At 42.1% G+C, this 25282-nt stretch overlaps 1 protein-coding gene across 5 annotated transcripts in view; it reads right to left on the minus strand.

The window, feature by feature from the left end:
* LOC115852849 (aldehyde oxidase 1) overlaps positions 1-25282 on the minus strand; it is a 70554-nt gene that overhangs the window by 24849 nt on the left and 20423 nt on the right. For all 5 annotated transcript variants that reach the window (XM_060302080.2, XM_030856090.2, XM_060302081.1 and 2 more), the window contains 11 exons: positions 24620-24729; positions 23414-23598; positions 22296-22458; positions 20133-20225; positions 15427-15596; positions 14951-15077; positions 12604-12726; positions 9207-9303; positions 6337-6461; positions 4184-4317; positions 3057-3144 (listed from right to left, as the gene is read on the minus strand). In XM_060302080.2, coding sequence (XP_060158063.1) covers positions 3057-3144; positions 4184-4317; positions 6337-6461; positions 9207-9303; positions 12604-12726; positions 14951-15077; positions 15427-15596; positions 20133-20225; positions 22296-22458; positions 23414-23598; positions 24620-24729 — 1415 coding nt within the window. The remainder of the gene's footprint in view (positions 1-3056; positions 3145-4183; positions 4318-6336; positions 6462-9206; positions 9304-12603; positions 12727-14950; positions 15078-15426; positions 15597-20132; positions 20226-22295; positions 22459-23413; positions 23599-24619; positions 24730-25282) is intronic.

Genomic DNA, 25282 nt, shown 5'->3' on the forward strand with positions numbered 1-25282 from the left:
AAAACCTTTTCCCCTAAAGCCAGCGATCTTCTAATCTCCAAATCTGGTGGCCTGCACATAATGGACTCTGCACATTTTTCTCATAGGGCCCAATTTCATCACAATTCTCAGCAGCATTTGGTGTTGCTGGAGGTCTTTTAAATAAATATCTTCCTTGCTTTTAAGATGTATTCAATATTTCTGAACTTATTAAAGTTCATTTTGGGAATTCCCTGGCGCTCCAGTGGTTAGGACTCTGTGCTTTCATTGCCAGGGCCCGGGTTTGATCCCTGATCGGGGAACTAAGATCCCGCAAGCCATGTGACGTAGACAAAAGAAAATAATAATAATAATAATAAAAGTAAAGTTTATTTTAATGATTTTTCTTGACTGGAGCCAAATTCAAACTGAAGTCAAGGGCATGAACTGTGAATTCAGCAGTTTAAGTCTGAATCCTGGGTCTGCCACTTAACCCACTCTGTGATCTCGGGCAAGTCACATAACCTCTCTGACTATCTGTGACCTGGCAATAAGTAAGGTAATGCAGGCAAAATCATAAGCCAGTGACTGAAACCTAGCAAGTATCCTAAATAATACTACTGTAAATATTATTAATATCATCTCCTGTCCTCATACTACCCTCCATCGGAACACATTATCTTCTCAAGGTTTTAATCATCACTATGCTGATGGTTTCTATAACTTATAATCTAGTCTTTTCAATAAAGTCCCATATCGATGAAGGACATTTCCACTTTCAAATGTCCCACTGTCACTTCTTCTCCAAACACACAAATAAACTCATCCCTGTCCGTCTAGACTGTTTCCTCCTTCCAACTTGGCTCTTTTTATCAGAAACCTCCAAGGCATGTTTGCGGTTTTTATTCTCCATTATATTTTGCTAAGTTTGTCACCGAATTCTATTTTATTTTATAATAGCTCTTGGACCCATCTCTTTTTCTACATCTTCCTATCGTAGTCAGACCCCAACTGCTTCACGTCTGAAAGCATCAGCTGCCTCCAGGCGGTCTGCGTCCTCCCTCCTCGCTAGGCCGTCCTGCCCAGTGCCATCATATTCTCCCCCTCAAAGCGCCCATGTTTGGTTATGACACTTGACTGGTCAAGCATCTACTCAGTCTCACTGTATCTTAGGAGATCAAGTTTAACCCCCCATCCTGGGATTCTCAGGCCACTCTGAGCCTGGCATCACCTAACCCAACCCATCTTATTTCCTATTACTTTCCAGTAAGTGCTCTGTGCACTAATTCCCCTTCTCCCGTTACTCCTGCCCCTATCAAACAGGCCGTGTGTATCCCACCTCTGCATTTATGCTGCTACTATCCCACCACCTGGTATGCCTTCTTTCTGCCAATCCATTCTCGAAGGTCATTTACGTTTCACCTTCTCTAAGAAGTTTCCTGTACACACCCCAACTCATATTCATCTCTCCCCATAGTTTTACTATGTGCACCTCCTCCTTTAACCTGAGATTATTATGTTTTCATAATGACTTCATAGGTGTAAGTCTTATTTCTCCCTCAACGGCTAAAATGTGGTCTCCTTCAGGACAAAGTTTGCTCTAATAAATCTATGCTGCACTAAACCCAATTCAAAATATAGCTTAGGGTGAATGTAAGTTGAAATAGATACACTCGTTATCTTCTAACAATATGTATGCAGGTACACCAGTTGTGGTAGAAACGATGTGATGTGTTCAACAAATTCTGTCGTCTTTCATCCTGGGCATGCAGGAAGACTACATTTCCCATGCCCCCTTGCAGTTAGGTGGCAAAGTTCTGGCCAATAATGTGTCGATTAAAGCAAGGACCACCACTTCCAGGCCTGGTGCTCAGAACATCTCCCATACAACACTCCGCTCCCTCTCTTCCCTTCCCTTCCCTTGTCTGCTGCCCTCTGCAGAAAATCCAGTGGAGGACAAAGAGTTTTTAGGGCAGTGCTAACCAATGGAACTTCCTGTGATGATGGCAATGTTCTCTATTTGCATGTCCTATATGGCAGCCACTAGTCACAGGTGGTTATTGAGCACTTGAAATATAGTTAATGCAACTGTGGAACTGAATTTTTTTTTTTTTTTTTTTGCGGTACACGGGCCTCTCACTGTCATGGCCTCTCCCGTTGGGAAGCACAGGCTCCGGACGCGCAGGCTCAGCGGCCATGGCTCACGGGCCCAGCCGCTCCGCGGCACGTGGGATCCTCCCGGACTGGGGAACGAACCCGCATCCCGGCAGGCGGACTCTCAACCACTGCGCCACCAGGGAAGCCCTGGAGCTGAATTTTAACTTTCATTTAACTTAGTAGATTTAAATTTAAATAGCCGTATGTGCCTAGTGGCTTCCGTATTCAACAGTGCGGTCTGAGGGGAGGATGGTGGTGTTACTAGATGGAAAAAGCTTGAGTCCATGAGTGATTCTGTGTAGCAGGGTTCTCTCCTGTTCTCCGCCCACCTCCCACCCTCCTCTGATTACACTGGGCTGTTACTTGAGCAAGAATTAACACAAAAAAGGTCTAAGTCCCAGAGAGTTTTTAGTTGTTAGAGCAGTTAGCCTATTCTGACAAGTAAACTTATTTCTTATAAAGCAAAAGAATACTTATTTTCTGTTACAGAAACTTTTCTAGGAATTTCTGGTACAGAGTTTTACCAAAATACCTTTGACATATTGATAAATGAGGAAGCTGTTGGCAAGCATTTGCAATTTCGCATAACATTATTGTTACAGAAATTATTCTGTTTTTACCTCCCACGTATAAAACTGTGGGAATAGTGTGGTTATCAGATCCACTTTCATGGACGTATGTATATACTCACATGTTTTCCAGCTATGCACTCTGTAGCAGCCAATACCAGCTCGTACTTTTTCCACAAACTGGTATCTTTGAGGAAAGCAGAAAAGCTTCACTGAACCAGCCAGTAATCAGTTAGCACAAGGAAGAGACAGTGTGACGCACAATTTGTTGATTTGCTCACTGTCATTCCCCAGTAGAGAGTAGCCAGATGCGGCCCTCTGCATTTCTGTTATGTTATATTTACAACATAAATCCTCCATCCTTCTACTCACTTTATACTTTCCAAGGTAAGGGTGGCGGCCTCCAGTTATTAACATGTCTTCTCCTCGTTCCAGAATGCAGCGGACTGCACGACCATGCCTAAAACAGGAAAAAAAAAAAAAAATCGGGAGAGGTAAACTCTTTTACCTAACAGGTATTATCTAGGGTTTATGTAACGCCTAGTGAGAGCCTGGTGGCATCCACACACACCGCAGAACAGCAAAGTGACTCCCTGAGCCCAGGCTGTGCTGCTCTCAGGCATACACCAGTGTGACTTCTTCCTTTGGGTCAGGGCACAGTGCCTGGCACTCACTACTTATGCAAGGGGGCTCTCAGGCCCAAGGCTCCGGAGTATTGCTTTGGGGTTATTTCCCACTGTGATAATCACCTCCATGATAGGCAAACAGTCCCAAGGCCACATTATAGATGGTTACAAATGGAGGAAGTCAAGTGGTGTCTGACTGCCAAGTATTCCCAGATAGGACAGGTCTGGAATGAAGGTCTTTTTGTGTCATGGGGCAGAGGAACTGACGTACATTACTTAGCAAAGAAATTAAGCCTTCTAGGTGTGCCTGTTCCAAAGACAATTTCCTATGGTTATGTTCTGACACCCTTAAAGGAAAATAGTACTATAAATAAAGGTAAGCATAACAGAAGCAAATTTTCCATTTAAATTAAGGGGAAAAAATATATACACACACACACACTTTTGAGATACACATATTTATATCTATCTATATGTATATAAACCTTTTGAGATATGTATAGGCGTAGATATATAGATAGATACAAATGTCTACCTCAAAAGGTTGAACTGACCTATGTAGATACACAGGTGCTAAGGACAAGTAACCCCACCCTTTCAGGATCTGCTTCTGTCTATCTCCAGGTATTATATATTTTACTGTGGTTTTTACTCTTTTCAGTAACTGATTCTCATTTTTGTTTTTATAGTATGTAGTTTGACAATATAAAATAAAGAAGTTGTAATAAGCTGGCAGCTGGTTTGTATATTTGTATATTATATGTGATTTTAAATAACCTTGACCCAGATTCTTCCTCCTTAACCGCAATATTGAAAATATTCAATGTGACCTCGCTTTATTTTTAGTCCACTTAACAGGTTTTCTCCACTTACTTGTTTGCAGCAAATGCGGTGATGGCTGCCATGATGCCAGTTTTCATCACCTTCCCCCCGAAAGCCCCACCAACACGCTTTACATGACACATGACCTTGTTAGCTGGGAGCTTCAAGGTTGAAGCAACTATGTCCTGCGAATGATAACAGTTCTCATTAATCTGACCCATCTGCAGCAAGGGAGTGGGAACAGTCCTTACACATGTTGATTCCTTAATGTTGTACATGATACACAAATTGTGTGTTTATACTAAATAATGGGATGATTTCCAGTAACCTAAGCATGCATCCATGCTGAGCTCAGCAGTATTTAGCTGTAATGACAGCACCAAAACTATCATTAATATTAAGTAGTCCTTCCAATATCAATGAGGTATTTTTGTGATAATAAAATTTAAAAAAATTTTTCCCCATGAACTACACCCCAGGTATCCTTTGGGATATGTTTCCTGCAGCAGTGAGATTTCGTGCCCTTCCAAGCCTCTCTCAGACTGGGTCTTTTCCCTGCACACCACTGTCTCCACTGGAGAACGAGCACTCCTCACCCTCCATTCGGATTCAGTTGGCTGGTCGGTCTTCCCTGGATGCAGGCCTTGCTCTTCCTTGCCATCCTAATGTTTGAGGTCATTAAGTCTTTTTTGTTGTTGTTGTTATAAATTTATTTATTTATTTGTTCTTACTTTTATTTTTGGCTGCACTGGGTCATTGTTGCTGCGCGCGGGCTTTCTCTAGTTGTGGCGCGCGAGGCGCGGGGCTTGCTCTTCGTTGCGGAGCACGGGCTCAGTAGGTGCGCAGGCTCAGTAGTTGTGGCACGCGGGCTCTAGAGCGCAGGCACAGTAGTTGTGGTGCACAGGCTTAGTTGCTCCGTGGCATGTGGGATCTTCCTGGACCAGGGCTTGAAGCCACGTCCACTGCATTGGCAGGTGGATTATTAACCACTGTGCCACCAGGGAAGTCCAGGTCATTAAGTCTTAATAACTCATTTTTATAGGTGGGGAGCCCAAGAGGAATGAAGTGATGGGACCAATGTCACACAGGGAGTGAGAGGCACGACAGGAATGGAATGGAATTCGCCTGATCCTTCTTAGTGTTCCACCTTCTAAGAGGCCTCATTCTCCACATTCCCACATTCCTACTTGCTCTGATAATGACACTGGCTCCTTGTGACCTACTGAATCAAGACCCCAGTGTTTGTTCCCCTTACTTTCACCCTGATGCTTAAACTAGCCACCCCAGGCACCTCCAGATTGGGCAGTCTTCGTACTATTCCTCCTTCTTTACATGCATGCTGCCTGGCACATAGGACACAGGCAAAAAGTGTTTGCAGAAGGGACAAGTGAATGAATGAATGAACGAATGAGTGGCATTTGATCGTGGTGTGGAACTCCCTGGAAATGGCTTCTCCTCTCACCATCTAGACGAACCTCATTCCCACCACTGTAAATCCCAGCTTAAGACTTCATCTTCATGAGACTTCCTGGATGATTCTCGGGCTTTACAAACCTCCATTCCCTTAATTCTTCCACCTATGTAAATTCTGACTTTGCTGGTTGCATTCTGCCCAGTACTATTTCCTAAGTGCTTCATGTGAGTTAGGTGACTGTAAGTTTTGGAGGGCAGGCCTTCCTTTGTTAAATTTTGGGGTTTTTTTTCAGTTTTATTGAGCAATAATTGACATACATCACTGTCTAAGTTTAAGGTACACAGCATGATGGTTTGATTTACATATATTGATTACCACAATAGGTCTAGTTAACATCCACCATCTCATATAGATTCAATTAAAAGAAAAAAAATTTCTCCTTGTGACAAGAACTCTTAGGATCTGTTTCGTAACAACTTTCATATGTAATACAGCAGTGTTGACTATAGTCATCATTTCTTTCATGTTCTTAACAGTGTCAAGAGTATAGAAAAAGAGACCGGCTGATCCCATAACTGATTTTAAAGTTACAGACCCACAAACAGAAGGCCATTGCTTTCATAATACTATCTTAAAAGTTTTAAAGTTGTATGGTTATTAATACCCAAATGGATATGGCTATTAGTATTCCAAACTCCTTCAGTTTCTAAAATGTTCTAAATTGTTCTTGGTATATCTTGTTGACAGAAACCACTTAGCCATGTCCCCTCCATAATGGTCCCCACATTACCTGTATGTATTTGGGAAACTGTGTGGACACGTAGACATCAATTTCTTGATCCTCTCCTTTGGGAACAACAAGCATGCTTTGGGTTTCCATATAAAAATGTTCTTGACCTCCCATGTGTATTTCACCTGTTAGAGGAAAATATTCCAGAACCAAGGAGGCAGTCAGATAGGACAGGTAGCACCCCTCAGGTGTTATCTCATTATAGAGAAATTATGACTGTGCTTCTGCTGGGGCAGTGGGTTACATTTCCATTTTGTTCTTTTATATCTTCTGTTTCTTTGCTGAGATTTTCTATTTTTTTTCATTTGTTCCAAGTGTTTATGTATTCCAAACATAACAATATTTAGCTTTTATTATACCTGCATATTTGAAGTAGAGTTCTGCAGGGGAATGTGTCATGTCTGCCAGCAGGGTAGGTCTTAGAGTGATAGGGAAAGATGTGTGACCTTTCAGAGTCAAAATACTACAGCAAGGAGAATTCCAGTTCCAAGACAAGATGGAGTAGATACATTTCTCCCTGTTCCTTCTTCTATGTACAGCTAACAATTCTGGACATTATATGTAATAAAAGAAACATAAGAAGGTTCTGAAAAGTAGAGGAGAAGGCAAACCAGCTAGGGACTTTGGGACCCAAGGAAAGACACAATGTTGAGTTCAGTGGGTTTTGTTATTGTTTGCTTCATATATCCCAGACTTGGTGCCAGGGAAGCAGAAATCCAGAAACACCAACAGGCAAAGAGAAAAAAAATCCCCCAAGAAAAGCCTACTTTCTCTAGCCAAAGGACCAGGAGAGCGGAAGCCTATCAAGACAGAAAACTTTTATGCAATACCTACTCTGCTCTAGCCAAACACTACAGAAAAAACTGAAGACCTATCTCTGTTTGCAAAAGTTGAGTGGGGAGCTTAGACTTCCACCCTTATCAAGCTGTGATGAGGTACCCCAAATCTTCCGCTGGGGTGGTGTTAATGGGGACCCTACGGGGAACCTGGACTTCTATGCTCCACCTGGCAATAACAAGACATCACCCCTCGTTCCTTCCAACACAGGGTCAGAGGAGTTCTGGTAAAATAGATGATTTAAATAAGATCCAAAGTCTTACAACATAATATCCAAAGTGAACCGGGTAAAATCAGAAGTCATTCATCATACCAAGAACTCAACTTGAATGAGAAAAGACAATCAACTGATGCCAACAGCGAGATGACACAGATGTAGGAACTATCTGTCAAGGATTTTAAAGCAGCCATCATAAAAATGCTTTAATTTACATAAACACTTGGGACAAATGAAAAAAAATAGAAAATCTCAGCAAAGAAACAGAAGATATAAAAGAACAAAATGGAAATTTTAGAACTAAGAAATACAACACTCAGAATATAAGGGGCTCAGTGGATGAGCTCAACAACAGAATAGAGAGAGCAGTGGGAATCATCAGGGAACAAGAATACAGAACAATAGAAATTGCTCAACCTGAGCAATAGAGAGAATAGACTGAAAAGAAAATGAGCAGAGCCTCAGACACAGTTGTGATTAAAATTAAAGTCTGAACATTTGTGTCATTAAAGTCGAGTATTTGAAGATGTAATACGTGAAAATTTCCCAAACTTGGTAAAAGACACCAACTTACAGAAGCTGAGTAAATCCCAAAGAAGATAAACCAAAGAAGCTCATGCCAAGACAAATCACAGTCAAACTTCTGAAAACTAAAAACAAAGTATGTTGAAAGAAGAGAGAGAAAAACACTGCCTCTCCTATTGGGGAAAAATACTTCAAAAGACAACAGATTTCTCATCAGAAACCATGGAGGCCAGAAGAACTGGTATAACATGTTTCTTCAAGTGCTAAAAGACCTGTCAACTCAGAATTCTATATTCAGTGAAAATATCTTTCAATGATAAAAAAGAAATTAAAAAGACATTCTCAGATGGGGGCTTCCCTGGTAGCGCAGTGGTTGAGAGTCCGCCTGCTGATGCAGGGGACACGGGTTTGTGCCCCGGTCCGGGAAGATCCCACATGCCGCGGAGCGCCTGGGCCCATGAGCCATGGCCGCTGAGCCTGTGCGTCCGGAGCCTGTGTTCCGCAACAGGAGAGGCCACAACAGTGAGAGGCCCGCGTACCGCAAAAAAAACAAAACAAAAAAACAACTGTATGTTTATGTAAGATAATATCCTTGTTCTTAGAAAATGGACACTGTGGTATTTAGGAGGACAGAGGCATCAAGTCAGTAACTTACTCTCAAACAGCTCAGAAAAAAATGTGTGTGTGTGTGTATGTGTGAGTGTATATGTCTCTCTCTCTCTATATATATATAGAGAGAGACAGACAGACAGGCAGAGAGACAGAGACAGAGACAGAGACACACACACACACAGAATGATAAAGCAAGTGTCATGAAATGTCTATTGGGGAATCTGGGTAATTAGGAGTTTCTTTAATGTTTCTGCAACTTTTCTGAAATCTAAAACTATTTCAAAATAAAAAGTTACAAAAATTTTATTGGAAAGTTCAAATCAACTGATTTCCAAGAGGGAAATTTAATTTTCATTACATATATACATAACTAAAGGAAGTCTGCAAGGAAGTGGGGGAAGGAGACAGGGAGGGAAAGAAGAAAGGAAGGAGAAAGCAGAGATGGAGGGGGGAGGGAGAAGTCAGAAAGGATGAAACAGAAAGAAACATGGGCTTTGGAAATCCTGAAAAAAGCTATCAATCCACAGTGCTTCGTGGCTTAGTGGCTGTTGTATGACGGTGCTCCTTAACCACTCTGAGCCTCAGTTTCCGGACCTTCAGGAAAACAGACACCATCTGTATAACAACTGGGCAGGCTGGGGCTGCTTCCCCTCTCATCATTCTTTTCAGATAGTTTTACCTTCAAGAACTTGATCCACCATTTTAAATGCTTCATCAATATTTCCATACTCCAGTTTCCTTTCTTGCTCGAAGAAGGACTTGTGTTGTATAGCTTCCTAGAAAGAGAACAGAAAAGTGAGGCCCCCGGGGCAAGAGACCCAGCCCTACAGCAGTAGCCACATGTGATGCTGCATCGTCTGAGTCTGCGCAGCGCTTCTCTTGCTCTGGAATCGCATGAGCTGAGCTGAGAACCAGGCTGCAGAAAGACTCCCCATGGAGCAAATGCAAATGTCCGCATCAAAAAAAAAAAAAGTATGCTCAGAAAACACCTAGCACCAGGTGGTCCCATTACGGAACTAATATTTCCAGGCAGATTATTCTTTTCATTCCACAGCCCATGTTATGCAGCCAGTGTAACAAGGCACAGGGGTTTAGATCTTGGGCTCTGGACCCAGTCAGAGTTGTGTCCATTTTTTCCATTTACCAGCTGTTTGACTGTGGGTCTGTTACTTCACTTCTTTGAGCCTCATCTGTAAAATGAAGGTAGAGTTGTGCACATAGCTCCAATAGGGTTGTGGAAAGAATAGAATGAAATGAGGCATGAAAGAGCTTACACGGCATATAATAAGTGCTCTGTCAGTGTTAGCTGAAGACACTCTAGTGATAAGGACATGGTGGCCTTGCCTGCCAGCCCCAAGCTCCTCTGGGGGTATGAGTACAGCATTTGCACCTGGGACCTCCAGCCCTAGAAGAAAGATTCCATTACAAGTCCAGAGTGGGTACCACAAATCCACTTATATTCTGGCTCCTAATGGCTTCTCCCAGATGCCTACTGAAAGGGGTACAGTAGTAGGTACACATAATCAGGGATGTAGCTATAATAATTCAGGTTGGTTTTCTTACCTATCCTTAGGAATTCATCTTGCTGTAATCCCTGGGTCCTTGGCAAACGTGACATGCCAGCTCCTGCCAGAATTTCTACAATGCATTATTGTCCATCTATGAAATTCCAGCCTGCTGGCGGCTAGGGGTTCTCCTAACTCTGGCTCCCTCTGGCCACCAATCGGTGTCTAGACCTATCAGTATACCTTACGGGATGTTCTATTGTGATCCCGCCATTTCCTCCATTCAAAAAGTGGGTTGGTTTTTTTCTACTACCATGGGGCCAAGGGTCTTTGATAGAGTGTCTGTTGATCGCTTCTATTGCTGATCAGCTGCTGGACCTTGGGTAACTGTGTCTTTCAGTTTCTGCATCAGAATTGGGATAATGGGGAGTTTTTACCTCATAGGATTGTTGTGAGCATTTAGTGAGTTAATGAAGGAAACCTGCTTAGAACAAGGTAAACACACAGAGAACTCTAGGTATTAGCTATGGCCACGTTGTTGACCATGACGATTGATGAGAGATTCTGGTCGGAAGCATAGTTTTCTCACCATGGTCATCAGCCTGACCCCGTGAGCCAAGAGTTTTGATAGCATTTCCCCACTCAAACTATTAAAAATTCAAAACAGCATAAGCTAGGTTAAACAGTAGTGACAGTGCTGGAGATCCATTTGTTTTTATCCTATTTTGATTGATAACACACTTCCTAATGGAATCAATTCATATGATTTTCTTATTAATCTAAGACTCAGATATTCTAGGTTCAAAACAGAAATTAAGTTTTATAAATCCAATTTTTTTTTAAGTTTAATCTTTTTTCCACTTCCCTTGCTGCTTGCTCTTTGAGTAACTTGGAGCTAATTTCCAGAATATTTCTTGGTCAGCAAAGTGATAAAAAGAACTGTAATGTGTAGGGAGCAGGACATACTTCCTTGCTATACAGTTTGATTAAATCTACTTGATCTAGTTGATTAACCCTGGAGAGTTTAACCTCTGATATAAACATATATAAAGGTATAAAGAGGTAGCTCTTTTCCACGATGTCAAAGTTTGGTATTTGATGCTGGGATTCTCTGGCAGACAATTAGAGATGTGCCGGTCCAAGTTGGGGGGGAAGGGGTGGGAAGAGAGTGGTGTCTATTTGCTTATTTGGAATTTTATTTGGCTGGAAAGTGGGATGAGGGGGAAGGGAAGATATTTAGCTACTGGAATTGGGCAAAGAATTACAAACAAGATTTTTGATAAAGTATTACGGACATAATTTCTTACTAAGAAGTAAGCCTAACTCTAAAACAAAATGTTGAGGAAGGAATGTATAAAGTAAGCAAGAAGAGCAGGCAACATATGAATGAAAAGGGTTTAAGAAGGGAACAGAATGTTTGAATTTGAAACTGGCCAGGAAAATTTGGAAAGCATAGTCACTCTTTGACTCCAACTAAACTTTTATGTTTTTGTCTCCTTGACATGATTTTATTTTAATTTCAGAACACTGAGGACATTGTCCAGAAACAAACACTATGTTCCTTGGCATGAAGCAGCATGATAGGAAACATAACCAAGGCCAAGTTCTCCTGGAGACACTAATCTTGGCCAACTTATTTCCTTATTTTCTGCCTCAGAGCATGCTAGTTACCTAGAGCCCAATTTATTTATTATGTTGTGGAGATAATATTGTATTCCGAGATTACCCTGAGTCTGTATGTGCTGAATCTTATCTATTCATGATGCTTTCCCAACTTTCATGCTTTTATTATTTAGTAAATTATAAGAACCAGTGAAATATATGCAGAAGAATACTCATATCATTTTAGGGAGATGAGTCTGAAAACCTTTAGAAATTTCAAAATCCTTTTTAAAAAACAGGATAGGAAATGCAGTTCCCCAATTTGTTTAAGTTGCCAAAATAGCTGTAGGCATCATAGGATCTATTTCTCATACTTACTTAAGATATGCATTAAAGGATCTAAAACTAGTGTCTCCAATATATGCTTCATAGAGCATCTTGTTGGTTCTCACTGTGTACCTGAAAGAGTCTGGGTGAAGGTGTATATGGAGTCCTGAACATTGTTGGTTACCCATCCAGCATTCTTTTCACCTGTCCCCTTCCAAATAGTGCTCAGATTTCTGTTTAGGTCTCCATCACTCCCCCATACAGCCCATAAACCGCAAAGAAATCTGACCCCCCCGCCAGCAGTAACCACCAGTTCTTGCCAGTCATGAATCCAGAGAGGGATGTGACCTACTCGTGGGATGTTGGGACAATGGCATCCTTTCTTGCTTATTGGACGTGAACTGGAAGCTCCTGGCTGCCAACCTGTCACCACAGGAGATAAAGCCTGTACCATGGGCAGCAAGGAGGAGAGGCAGAAGATCAGCTTTCTTGCTAACACTGATAGAGTTTGAGGCCAACAAAGCCCCTGTTTTTCGGAAGCCACTTTGAGTTGCATTTTCTTTCCTGTTTCTGCAGTCAAAAGCATGTTAAGTGATATGCCACTGAAATCTACTCTTCTGGCGCAACCTTTGAACTCATTACCTCGATGGTCAGGATCAGTGGCTCCAAATCTCGGTAGACAATCTTCACTCGCTGTGCAGCTCGCTTTGCCTGAACCTTGGAATCAGCAATCACGGCACAGACAAGCTCACCCACGCAAAATACCTACAACACAGAAAAGACCTCTGTTCCCAAGGAGGGCAGGCACCAGGGCCTCTCCTTTTGTTCATTCCCCGCCTCCCTGCTATCACAGAGCTAGACACACAGTCAATGACCCCTTCACATGTGACTTAACCGCAGTGCTGTGGTGAACGAAGGCTTCGGTAGGGAAGCACATTTGTCAGAGTTGGCCTGCTGACCTCGGGCACTGGGAGAGTGCAGGTCTTTGCGCTGCATCATTGGCAGCGGTGGCTGAAGAGGGACAGGTCTGAGGCTGCCTCATGTACAGCAGAAGAGTCAGTCCCGTGGTTTGACCTGGGGTTGCCACACCACGAGCTGGGCCATTCTGAGAAGTGGCCTCTCCTTCATAAACCGGGAGCACAGACCATCTCACCCAGACCATCTCACCCAGAGAGGAAGGAGGGAGAGAGTGATAATGCAGCACTGCTGGTGAGCACATGTCTGCCCTGAACTGTGGTGGAGCACAGGGTTGTCACGGAGAGAAGTGACTACAGGAGCCAAGAGCGAGCCCGGAGCATTCTTCGGTTCACCAGCAGGTGGGGTAGGTAGGCGGCCTAAGGAGGTCACCCAGGGACCAGGGTAGAAAGCGGATGGGGATAAACAAGGTTAAGGCTCCAGAGAGGTAAAACAGTCAGGACTGGAAGAAGTCATACGACTCTTTGATTCTCTTTCCCACCTTTTACTGTGATCCAAATCAAAACATAATCACTCATTTTTAAGAACGACATTAGATTATTAGGTCTCTTCTACAATGAACATATAGTAGTTTTATCACCAAACAAAAATGGTAGTTAAAAGTTAAATCCAGCACACACACACAAAAGGGTGTTGGGTACGGGTGGGCGGGGGCAGTGGGGAGACACATGAAACAAAAATGGCAAGTGTTAATAATGGTTGGAGCTGGGTGATGGGCCTAAGGGGATTCATTGTACTAGTCTCTACTTTTGTGTGTGTTTAAAATTTCTGCAATGAAACGATTTTTTAAAGATATAGCGTGCTAAGGACAAATGTTAAAAAAAAAGGAATGAAACTAACGGAGGCAATCATTCGCAACAGCTCTGTTCTCCGCTCTCCACAGACGTGGGTCTTGCCCTGTGACCTGGTTCACAGACACACGCCTGAGATGCTCAGAATCAACGTGCACACACCTCAGGGCCCAGGAGGGCTTCGCTTGGTTAATTAACATTCACGCAAAGGCCATAGCTCTCATTGTCCTCTGCCTTGGGGGAGGTTCAACCTTGACATCAGACTCTCAGTCACCAAACTTTCATTTTTATCAACTGTGTCTGCTAGTGAGTGCCAGAGGCAGGGACTCTTGCAAATGATAAAGCTCTTTTGGGTAAACACTGAACTGAGAATCTGGAGTTATGCAGGAAACCTTCTGGACACTGCCCTTGCTGCATCTTCCGATAACCTGAGATACAGTAGTCAATGTTTCAATCATCTGAAACGTTCAAATGGCAACAATGCTATCACTGTTCCTCTGCTCATTGACTCTTCTTTGTAGGAAGCAGTGTATGGAATATGCCGATGAATCAGACGTGGGCCCTCACTCAAGGCATTTTACTAGGTAGGAGAAATAGGTAAGACATAGACATAGATACACAAGCTCAATATAAGATAGAAAGTGCAATAAAGGTCCACTTTGCCTTCTCCTGCAGACTTTAAGTTCTGCAAGGGCAAGAACCACAGGGGTCTTGTTCACCTACAGCAGTAGGTGCTCACTTAAAAGATGCCTGTTGAACACATGGCATATGAATGAACGAGAGGGAGTGAGTTCCGAGGTGGGGGAGAGAACTCCTGGATTAAAGGATAAGGAAGGACTTCATGGTGGAGCTACCCCTTGAACTTGGACGTTGGACTGAGACTGGGGCAATGGCAAGGGATTCTCAGGGAAAGTATCAGAAAATAAAAGTCATTATTCTCTTCTCATATATCCTTTCATAAGTATGAAAGCAACACATGATCTTACTACTAGAAAATATAAAACACTCAAGTATCTTTTATATAACTAGTCAACTTCTTTACTTACGTGGAAAATGAATATTTTTGAACTAATTCACTATTAGAATATAGTGATTTATAATAAGCATTCAAAGAATACTGGAATCCTTTATGATGTGCCAAGTTCAATGTTATCTTTTAAGAAAATACGAAGTGTCATAAACTGAGGAAGTTACTTTTAAAACAGAAAGCAAAAATGCAGTACCTCATCTGTCGATAGAAGTTTCTCAGGTACGGTTAAAAGGCGGAAGGAGTTGATGCCATGAAGATGTTCCTCAGTCAGGATGTCCACCACACCTGGCAGGCTGAGAGCTTCTGACAGATCCACAGACCTAAATGAGAACACACAGAACAGGGCTACTCAGGGTGGCCCTGCAGCCTGCAGACCACAGAGAACATGCTTAATCCGAGAATAAGATATGAGAGAGGGAAGATACATCCAAAACCCTCCAATAGTTCTATGCCAGACAATGCGGGAAAAATTCCTGGGACAATGAAGTTATTATACGGAGGGACAAACTGTGGTGAAGCCTACACTTTGATCCCATTTCACTTCAAATCTAATACATTGGACATTGCCAACAAATAGCTTACCCTCTTCAAACCGTTACTTTTCACTAATGTGACTTGGCCAAAAAAGGCAATCATTTCTGTCTACTGGGTAAAAACCTTATCACTTACACAATCTTAGCGTGAGCTCTTGAGCTTGTTACAAAAGTCAAGAACAGCTCCCGGTCCACTGCAGGCATGTCATCACAGTAGATGGCTTCACCTGTGGCATGCTTAATACCAGACAGATGCATGATGGGATGGCCAACTGGGTCTTCAGGGAGCTGCTTTGGGTCTGCATTCTGTTTAATCAATAATCAACATATCATTTTTATAATCATATTATGCACATCTCTCATAAGAGGGGAGCTATATCATTTACATCCAAACCAGAACACTTTCGAAAATAAAGACGTCACTATTAATAACACCAGGACAGTAAGCCTATTTCAATAATTCAGTAGGCAAACTGGGATGTATAGCCATGATGTTGTTCTTATTTTTTTCCCCACTATTTTGATACAGACCACAAACGTCTCTAATGCAAATTCTATTTGTGTAAGTAAATGAATATAAATCTTTCTTCCTGACAATATAAAATGATGTCCTCTTGCAAATGCTCATGTATTTCTTTAATTTTTATTATCAAAATTATTTTACTGTTGTAGCTAAGCATGGCACATGTACTATTTTGCAGAAAAGCCTGATGACCATGTTTATAGAAAATGAGTGCATGCATTCAACCACAAGAGCTTTTGTTATTTTCTTCTTTGAGCGAGGAAGTCTAAGAAATAATTGGTAAGACTCATAACTCAGACAATCCTGACAAAGAATGAAGACAAAGGAAGCTGCATTTTGAGGAATGATTCACTAATATGACTTTTTCTTAGAGACCCACGGAGTAAAATGTCTTGCCACTGGTATACCTTAAATATGCTTCATTAACCAAAGTCGAAATTAAGAAACATAACATCTCCTCCAGTATTTTAAAATCAGAGAGTTGTTAGCTTTCTTGGTTGGGAGAAGAATTGGAGGTATGAAGAAAGAAGGGTTAAGAGACATGGTATAGACCACGCTCAGAGGCCAGGGGCAAGGCTGAGGCTGCCGAGGGGTCCGGTGATGGGACTGTGGGAGGTGGGAATTCCAGGAAAGTTGCCAGCCAAGCGGCCACTCCCAAAAGGCTCCTCTCAAAGAAGGCAGCTCTGGGGCCTGGAGCTCTGCGGGAGGAGCCGCCTGCGAGGCAGTGCCGAGCTGCCCCGTCCACACCTCGCGGGGTCAGTACTGCATCCGGCACCAGAGCTGAGGCCAGACCCCCTAGGCTTTCTCAGGAAGACCCGGGCAGGAGGAGGGTTGGCCAAGGTAAGGCCCGGAAAAAGCTATGGAGGCTCCCTTTCCCACCCCATCTGCTGCTCCACACCGCTTTTCACGGCGTCACCCTGAGCCTGGGTGAAAGACGGGCTCTTTCTTTGAGATGAGGCTCACAGTACTCCACTACATCACACAGTAGGAGGGAAGACAGAAAAGGCAACAACAGGGCTTCCCTGGTGGCGCAGTGGTTGAGGGTCCGCCTGCCGGTGCAGGGGACGCGGGTTCGTGCCCTGGTCCGGGAAGATCCCACATGCCGCGGAGCGGCTGGGCCCGTGAGCCATGGCCGCTGAGCCTGCGCGTCCGGAGCCTGTGCTCCGCAACGGGAGAGGTCACGGCGATGAGAGGCCCGCGTACCGCAAAAAAAAAAAAAAAAAGAAAAGAAAAGGCACCAACAGAACACATGCTGGTCAGCACCTCTACTGAGAGGAAAAGAAGCCATAGAAGCTGACCTGTTTCCAGCTCAGCATCATGTAAGGCATCTGAGAAATTTTTAAAAAGTAAATACATTTGTATTTGGTTCCCAGAATGTGCAGTTTGAGAAAGCCTACTTGTTACATATGGACAATACATCAGCTGTTTGATTCCATCTAGAGTGGTAGCTCATGTCAAACATAGCTGCAGATTTTCCAGAGTCAGAGCTTCCCTTGGTTCAACGAAAGTGCTCTGAGGCTCTTGCTACACAGAATGGAAGGGAAAGACCCTAGCTGTCTGGGATCCCACTGATCAACTGTCATGTTTTCTTCTCATGCAGGCGTTTTGCTTTTCTGAACATTTGGATTCCATTTACCAAATACCATGAATGGAGGAAAGCCAGCATGGTTATGATGGGAACTTTACATAAAGGTATCTGTAAAAAGACACCTCCCCAAGCCCCTCTGCTGCTCACGAGATCCGGGAAGAATGGTTGTCAGTCACTGCCAACCTACTTGAGGGACTCAAAAAATAAACCTTCAGCTTGAGATAGATCAGAGGTTCTCTAGGCAGGAACCTGGAGAAACCTCTGATCTGTCAGAGGGAAAAGGAGAGTGGCACATGTAATCCGAAAACGCGTTCAGCATTTTTATTGGTTATTAGAGAAATGAGGAAAAAAACCCTATTGTTTTTATACTATAAATGACAACAAGTAAGATATCAGCCAAATTTTCCCTGACAGTTATATGTAGAAAGTAGAGTCATTTCTCAAATGAATTTGGCATAAGACATATGTGTAGGATGCTCTGAACTTATTCCTATTTCATATAAAATATACTGTTTTACAGTAAAATATATACTTACTGATAAATATTTATTGTTTTAAAGCCCATATTTGCTTCACTTAAATGTAAACTTCAATTCTGTAGTTAGTACCAGACAATGCACCAGAAAAGGAATGTTGGCTAAGTCTTTGTGTTTTGTTTTGTGGTGGTTGTGTTCATCCTGACTTTATCAACTAGAAAGCAGAAGATTATGAAGAAAAATAATTTAGAACTTGGACTAGGCACCGTTAAATAAAGGTGGACATTAGGCCACAAATGTAGGGGAAGGCGGGAAATGAGAGAAAATTTTCCATGTTGGGGTTCAGGCAATATGAACAGGAATTTGAATCAGCCCCAGTGCACACCAGCCCCATCCTCACGGCCAAGTGCTCTCAGCAGGCTTCTTCTCCCTCTTCTCTGAGAAGCTGAGGTGGTGATCCAAAGAAAAACATGTATCAGGTCTGGTTTGTTTCAGATGGTAGGGACTGATTCCGCTGTGAAATGCCCCCAAAGTGCTGCCCTATAATGCTGTGTTGAGTTCTCCATTTGAACAACATTTGAATGAAGAATCACCCACATCTTTTTTTTTTTAATCCAAAGAGATTTTTTCTATCCTGAAGAGCAAAATTCCAGGTAATCCATAAGCTTAGACACTAAGGAAACATATTCATAGGTCTCTACATAGGCTCTGGGAGTTTTCTATGACATAATACTTTTTACTATAAATACTGAAACGCATCACTGCTTTGGGAAAAAAGTGTTTTGAAACCTTGCTGTGAGCCCTGCCTGCCAAAAGGTTGAAGATAAATGCCAAAATACATCTTTCATATATATATCTATAAATATAAAATTGATTAATTTAGCTGAAGCTATAAAATTTTTTTTAAAAAGTCAGTTGTGATGAATCTACTGATGAAAGAGGTTGTATTTGATTACTTGCTTGTGTTTGTTATATGGCTAAAGACACCACGGAGGAAAGAATGTTGTCTCCTCTAACTGGTGATCTCTGTCAAAAGGCTTTTAAGCAAATTAACTGATTTGGGGGAAAAAAAATATTGGTCATGACTGCTGAAGTTCCTCTAGCAATGTGGGTATTTGTGTGTGTGTGTGTGCGCCTGTGCGTGTGTGTGTATGTGTGAAAACCCAGAGGAAAAACAAAAATAAAACATATATGTGAGAGATACACTACTTCCAAAACTTGATCTTGCAATCTATAATAACAAACTATGTGAAGATTATCACTTTTCTTTGGATGACTTGAAAGCCCATTAATTTGTTGTTGTCCCCGTGGTTGTTGAAGTTTATTCCATGGTCAAGGCAGTGTTAGGGTATTTATAAATGAGCCAAACGTTGCAGTGGTCGTATTTTACACCGGGGAAGAGGGAAGCTATTTTTGACTTTCAAAATGATCACTTTCAACACTTTCAATGGAGTTTGGCATATTTGAATTTTGAATATACTGAACCTAAAAACTGAAGAGATATATACCAACAGGGAACTGTTTGTTACGACATACTGTAAGCTTTTATAACTAAATTCAACAATAGATCCAATGAACTGAATCTATTTAAAAAGCATCTTTAAAAAGCCTTTTCATGCTCTTGACTTAATAAAACTCTCAAGGTAAAGTTTCTTGATAACAATTTCAAGGAGAAGCACTGAATCTTATCTAGTTTACCAATAGGAGAACTTCAGGCGATACTCTTATGATGTTGTAGCTGAAAATTCTGTTTGAAAGTCATGAGGACTTGTGTTCCAATAGGCAGCTTTCATTAGGAGACCTTGAAATTAGCTCTTAGAACTTACGTTTGATTCAACTCTAAAACTCTAACTCACAGAGAAAACACTTGGAGAATGGGGACTGGGGGAGCAGAGTATCTCCACATCCAAACAAAATAAATCAGCAGCTCTGCCTTTGGTTGTGTCCTGACTTCCACAATGCCAAGGGCAAGAGCACATGGCAAACTAGGCAGCTTGTTCATGTCAGTGGTACAAGGCCACAGAACAAAACACACAGTCCTCAAGTTGAAAACAGACATTTAAAAAAATTACCACTGCTAGCTTTATTTTTAATCACAACACTGCATTGATTTTGAAATTTAATTAACAGTAAAGAAGGCTGTGGGTTCACCAGAAGGCGAGCTCGGGCTAATACATCTTGACAATCACTGAGAGATAAGTGAAGAAGCTTTAGCCCAGGACCTCTGAATTAAAAAGAAGAAAAAAGCCACTAACCTGGTACTTTAATGTTCTCCAGGGATGTCTGGAATGAAGCTCTTCTAAAGCACTCTCGTACTTGTCTGTAAGGCTAGGATAGTGAACCGGGTCCTGAAAAGTAGAACCACTGTAGATATTTAAAATATGCCAGAATGGTCTTGGGAGGGAGGCTAACATGGCTCTTAGCAAGCAACTCTACTATGAAGTCTAAATTTGTTAAGTACTTCCCTAATTCAGAATCCTGGAAGTAGAAGCAGGGTTCTCCCTGACCTCCAGGACACACACTCTGGAAGGTCCACACATATGACCACATATTATGAACAGCCACATGAAAACAGTAGATTACTGACTCCCAATATCTTTATGTTTCTTATGATACTTTCACATGCCTTCCTAAATGATTTGAGGACTTACAAACCAATAAAACAGGAAAGTAGAAGCTAAGTAAATGACTGGAAAGGAAGAGAGTAGTTAAACCAGGAAAAAGTCAGAGCCAAGGTACACCATTGCAAATGAGCATCAAGCTCTGCTTTGTACCACCTGGCCAATCAGGAAGAAGAGAAACTGCGGCGGCTGCACCTCTGCCACAACCTCACAGCAGTAAGCATTCTGGGGCCCCAGGAGGAACACCTCCTAGAGCTGAGGAAAAGTGGGTCAATTTGGTCCTTAGGCAAGACTTCAAACAGTGCACCTAATGGTTATTTTTTACAATTTAAAAGTTTTAACAGAAAATTAAAGCCAACAAAGGCTATTATTTTTAATAGCAGAGGAATATTAATAGAGGAAATTGAATAGAAGGTAAAAGACTATAAGATGGAAGCTGTAATTTATATCATTTGATTCATCCAATAAATTGTATTAGTTTGCTATTAATTGGAGGAGTGTATAGTTGGCTTTATTGCTTTTTCTCTTTTGATTACCTAGTGACAACATGTCACTTATATATGATTTCAAGCTTCTATTCTAAAAACTTTGATACAAGTGTTCTGGTTCTTAGTTCTCATATATAATAAGAAGATACCGTCAGAAACAATGATAAGAGAGAACTCTGCCTCTAATTTAAAGTGATCATACTAGGGCTTCCCCGGTGGTGCAGTGGTTAAGAATCTGCCTGCCAATGCAGGGGGACACGGGTTCGAGCCCTGGTCTGGGCAGATCCCATATGCCACGGAGCAACTAAGCCCGTGTGCCACAACTACTGAGCCTGTGCTTTAAAGCCCGCAAGCCACAGCTACTGAGCCTGCATGCCACAACTACTGAAGCCCACGTGCCGAGAGCCTGTGCTCCGCAACAAGAGAAGCCTCCACAGTGAGAAGCCCACGCACTGCAGCGAAGAGTAGCTCCCACTCACCACAACTAGAGAAAGCCCGCATGCAGCAACGAAGACCCAACACAGCCAAAAATAAATAATTTTATTAAAAAAAAAAGTGATCATACTAATTTCTATACCACATGAGGAATGTTCTTGGCTTCTAGTCTAATTTGGTCTGCTGATTGTAGCTTGGGATTAATGAACCAATATGGCTGAAGTTCCCTTTGGGTCTAGCAGATTTATTCCAAACTTTTTTCAGTTGTATCCTCCCTTGCCAACAGTCTTGTAACTCTAATTGTTTGTCATAAGGGAGGCCAGGTGAAAGAATGCCCAGATGCTTACTACTGTGATTATGACTACCAGTAGACAGTCTTCACCATGGTTCTCTGAAGCATTAGGGACCATATGAAGCTTTTTCCTATGATGACCCATTTCTCAATAACCTTGTGGAGTGGCTGCCATTGCCATCTTACAAGTGAGAGAAAACAAAGATGAACCCAGAGAAGAAAGCCAAACGTACAAAGGTAAACCTCGACAGGTGGAAGAAACGCTTTCCTAAGGGAAAATATATTCAAATCATTAACAAGTTTCTGAACACAATGGAGATATACAACAGGTCAGAAACAAAATAACTGAGTGGTATTAAACCAAATCCCGCACAACTCTGTGTTCTACTTGCCATTCTTCCCCAAACACTCACTCCATCAACAGACGGCCTGCCATACGCCCAGCAAGCCCGTGAGTCTCGGATTTGGGTTGTTTTTTCTATTCTGTTCCACAGCTATTTGGCAAGGAGTTGTTGCCGCCACTTTGTGTATCCCCAGAGCCCCCAAGACTGGGAAAGGTAATGCATGGTCAGTTCCACTTACCATCCTCTTCAAAATCTGTGACACTTCCAGGTAGAACTTGAAGAGGAAGCTGATGATGAGAGTCCTCCTGAACTCCACCCTCCCACCTGGGGCTGAGCCTGGGAGGGAGACTTCATCCAGAATCAGCCTGCAAGCTGTGTCCAGCATCTCTTCATCCCAGCACCTGTGGGCGTCAAAAGAGAAGACTCCTAGCCCAACAGGACTCACTACCTCACAGGCTCAGTGAGCTCGTAAGACAAATAGCAACAGTTTAATGCAGCAGAAAAACAGTACAAACTCCAGAGTCAGGCAACCCAAGTTCAAATCACAGACCACCACTCTCAAGGTGTCTGGCCTGGGCCCACCAGTTCATCATCTCTAAAAGGGCAGTAATGGTAGAACACACCTCCTGGAATGGTCGTGAGAAAGAAATGACAACTCATGTTAAGTCCTCAGCCCAGGAATAACTGCTCCCTAGATCACTAGAACATTTACTGCATGCCAGGTTCTGTTTTACGTACCTTATCTGTATCCATTCATTTAATCCTCTCAACTGTCCTATGAGGTGTGATTATCTCCCTGACTGATAAGGAAACTGAGGTACTGTAAGATTAAGCAAGCTGAAAGAGATCACACAATTTATAAGAGTTGAACTGAGATTTGGACGCAGGCAGTGTGGTTCAATCAAGATCGTGGTTTTAACTGTTAGTCTATTACTTCTGAAATGTTAACTGGTACCTAGTAAATGCTCAAGAAATACTGGCGACTAGTATTACGTATAGAAATAAAAAAGTTAGGTATGCATGTGCATTTAGCAAGTTATTATAAAACAAACTCCCATAATCTATCTTTCATAAAGGTAAATTATTCTCTTATGATAAAGAATGCAGATTTACTCATTTTGCTTACTGTATCTATATACTATTGGGAGATGGGTTCACACACACACACACACACACACACACACACTATATGGTGTCCACTTCAGAATTCACTAAGACACATGGGAATAATCATGAGATCTTATTGGAATTCCATGTCATTAAACAGAAAATAGTAAGCATTTTTCTTCTTGTAATTACATGACACCACAGAAGGAGCTGCTCTATTACTTGGAGACTAAGGACATGAATCCATACCTTCCAATGAGTTTCTGGCAGGAATTCTTTGCACAGATGGTGGTTGGACCAACGCCTCCATATGCAATGGATAACTCTCTAATGATGCCATCTCCTCCTCCAAAAAAAACTCTCATTCCCGAATTGACTATCGCTAGCGCGTTCTGTTGCCGCTGGGCTTGTCGGAAGGCTGACACAAACTCCCACTGAAAGCAAAAGTGAAGTGGCACCTATAAAAGCACACTGAGGGACAACTGTGCACAAGGCGGTTTGTTTATGTTGCCTCATTTGACCCTTGCCACACTCTCTGTTATGGGCCAAATTGTGTCCCCCTCAAAATTGATAAGTTGAAGTCCTAACTCCCAGTACCTCAGGATGTGACTGTATCAGGAGATAGGGTCTTTAAAGAGGTGATTAAGTTAAAATGAGATAATCAGGGTGGGCGATGATGCAGCATGGTGGTGTCCTCACAAGAAGAGGAAATTTGGACACGGACACAAACAGAGGGAAAGCACACGGAGACACAGGGAGAAGATAGTTATCTAAAAGCCAAGGAGAAAAGCCAAGGGAAAACCAACCCTGCAGCACCTGGATATCACACTTCCAGCCTCCACAAGTAAGAGTGTAGTTAACCACCCAGGCTGTGGTTCTTTATTATGGCAGCCCTAGCAAATTCATACACCCTCCAAGGCAAGCTTGATTATTCGCATTTACAGATGAGGCATCTGTAATTAGGAGTGATTCAGTAATGAGCTCAGGGTCAAAGTAGGTCTAAAACTAGGATTCACTCTTGAGTCTGACTCCAAAGCCCTTCTTCTTACCATTAAGTTCTATTGCAAATTTATAGCCTCTTCAAAACCTCAAGATATAAGGAGAAGTATAGTTTTAAGTCTTATTTAGGAAAAAGCCTCATGGGACAAAGTATTTTTAAAAATCTGTAAGAAAGTAACTTTAGAGGCTGGTTTGGGTGGGGGGAAGGTGGGGAGGGAGAAAGAGACACAGAGAGTGAGAGAGAGGTGGCGGGCAGGGTTGGGGAGGAGGGTAGAGTCAAAGGTCTCCAGATTCTAGCAATGATGCGGGTATATAACACAAGTGAAACCTAACTATTCACAAATCCTCATATTCTCCACTGCAAACACTCAACACCTTTTCTTAACCCACCCTATGTGGGAATTAACAAGCTGTGCACTCACAAGTAAAACCAAGAAATTGAAAGGACATCCTCACCTTCCTCAAATAAGGGATGTTCACTGAGATCAAGATTTCTTCAGGCTTAAGGTCAGCACTGGGGCACTTTCTGAGAAACTGCTCATTTAAAGGAATCTGTCGTTTTCCTTCTGTGGAAAGAAATGACACTTTCCCTGGAATCTGTTCCATTAAACAATCAAACTCCCAAAACTTGGGAAATAATTCTACCAAATATCACAGGAAATTTATTGTTTGAGGAAAAAAGTGCTCTTCCTATGTTTAAAAATCTTTCACCATGAAATGGCATCTTGCAATGTTTCTTCCCAACTAGGGCCCACCTGTTTTTTTTTTGGCTTCCATGCTTGATTATAAATAAAAGTATCTAGCAGAGTAGACCAGAGGTCAGGTAGAGTCGGACCTTAGCACTCTTTCTGAACAGCATGATTCATTTTGAGCTTTGTAAGAAGGGAGAGGACATTAATATCCCTTTTGATATTCTAATAAAGTCATTCAACAAACATTTATTTATAACCAAGAACCCTACTTGATACAGTAGTGAATAAATAAATTGCCTTTAATGAATTTTATACTAGTGGGATGCAGTCTTATTTGTTTATATCTTTTCTCAGCACCAAAAGAATTTCTGTTCTTTAATCAGTATATTGGGGGGAGGAACTATTTAAAGCTATAATGAAATAGGAC

This window comes from Globicephala melas, chromosome 7 (assembly GCF_963455315.2).
Source record: "Globicephala melas chromosome 7, mGloMel1.2, whole genome shotgun sequence".
Classification (NCBI taxonomy): domain Eukaryota; kingdom Metazoa; phylum Chordata; class Mammalia; order Artiodactyla; family Delphinidae; genus Globicephala; species Globicephala melas.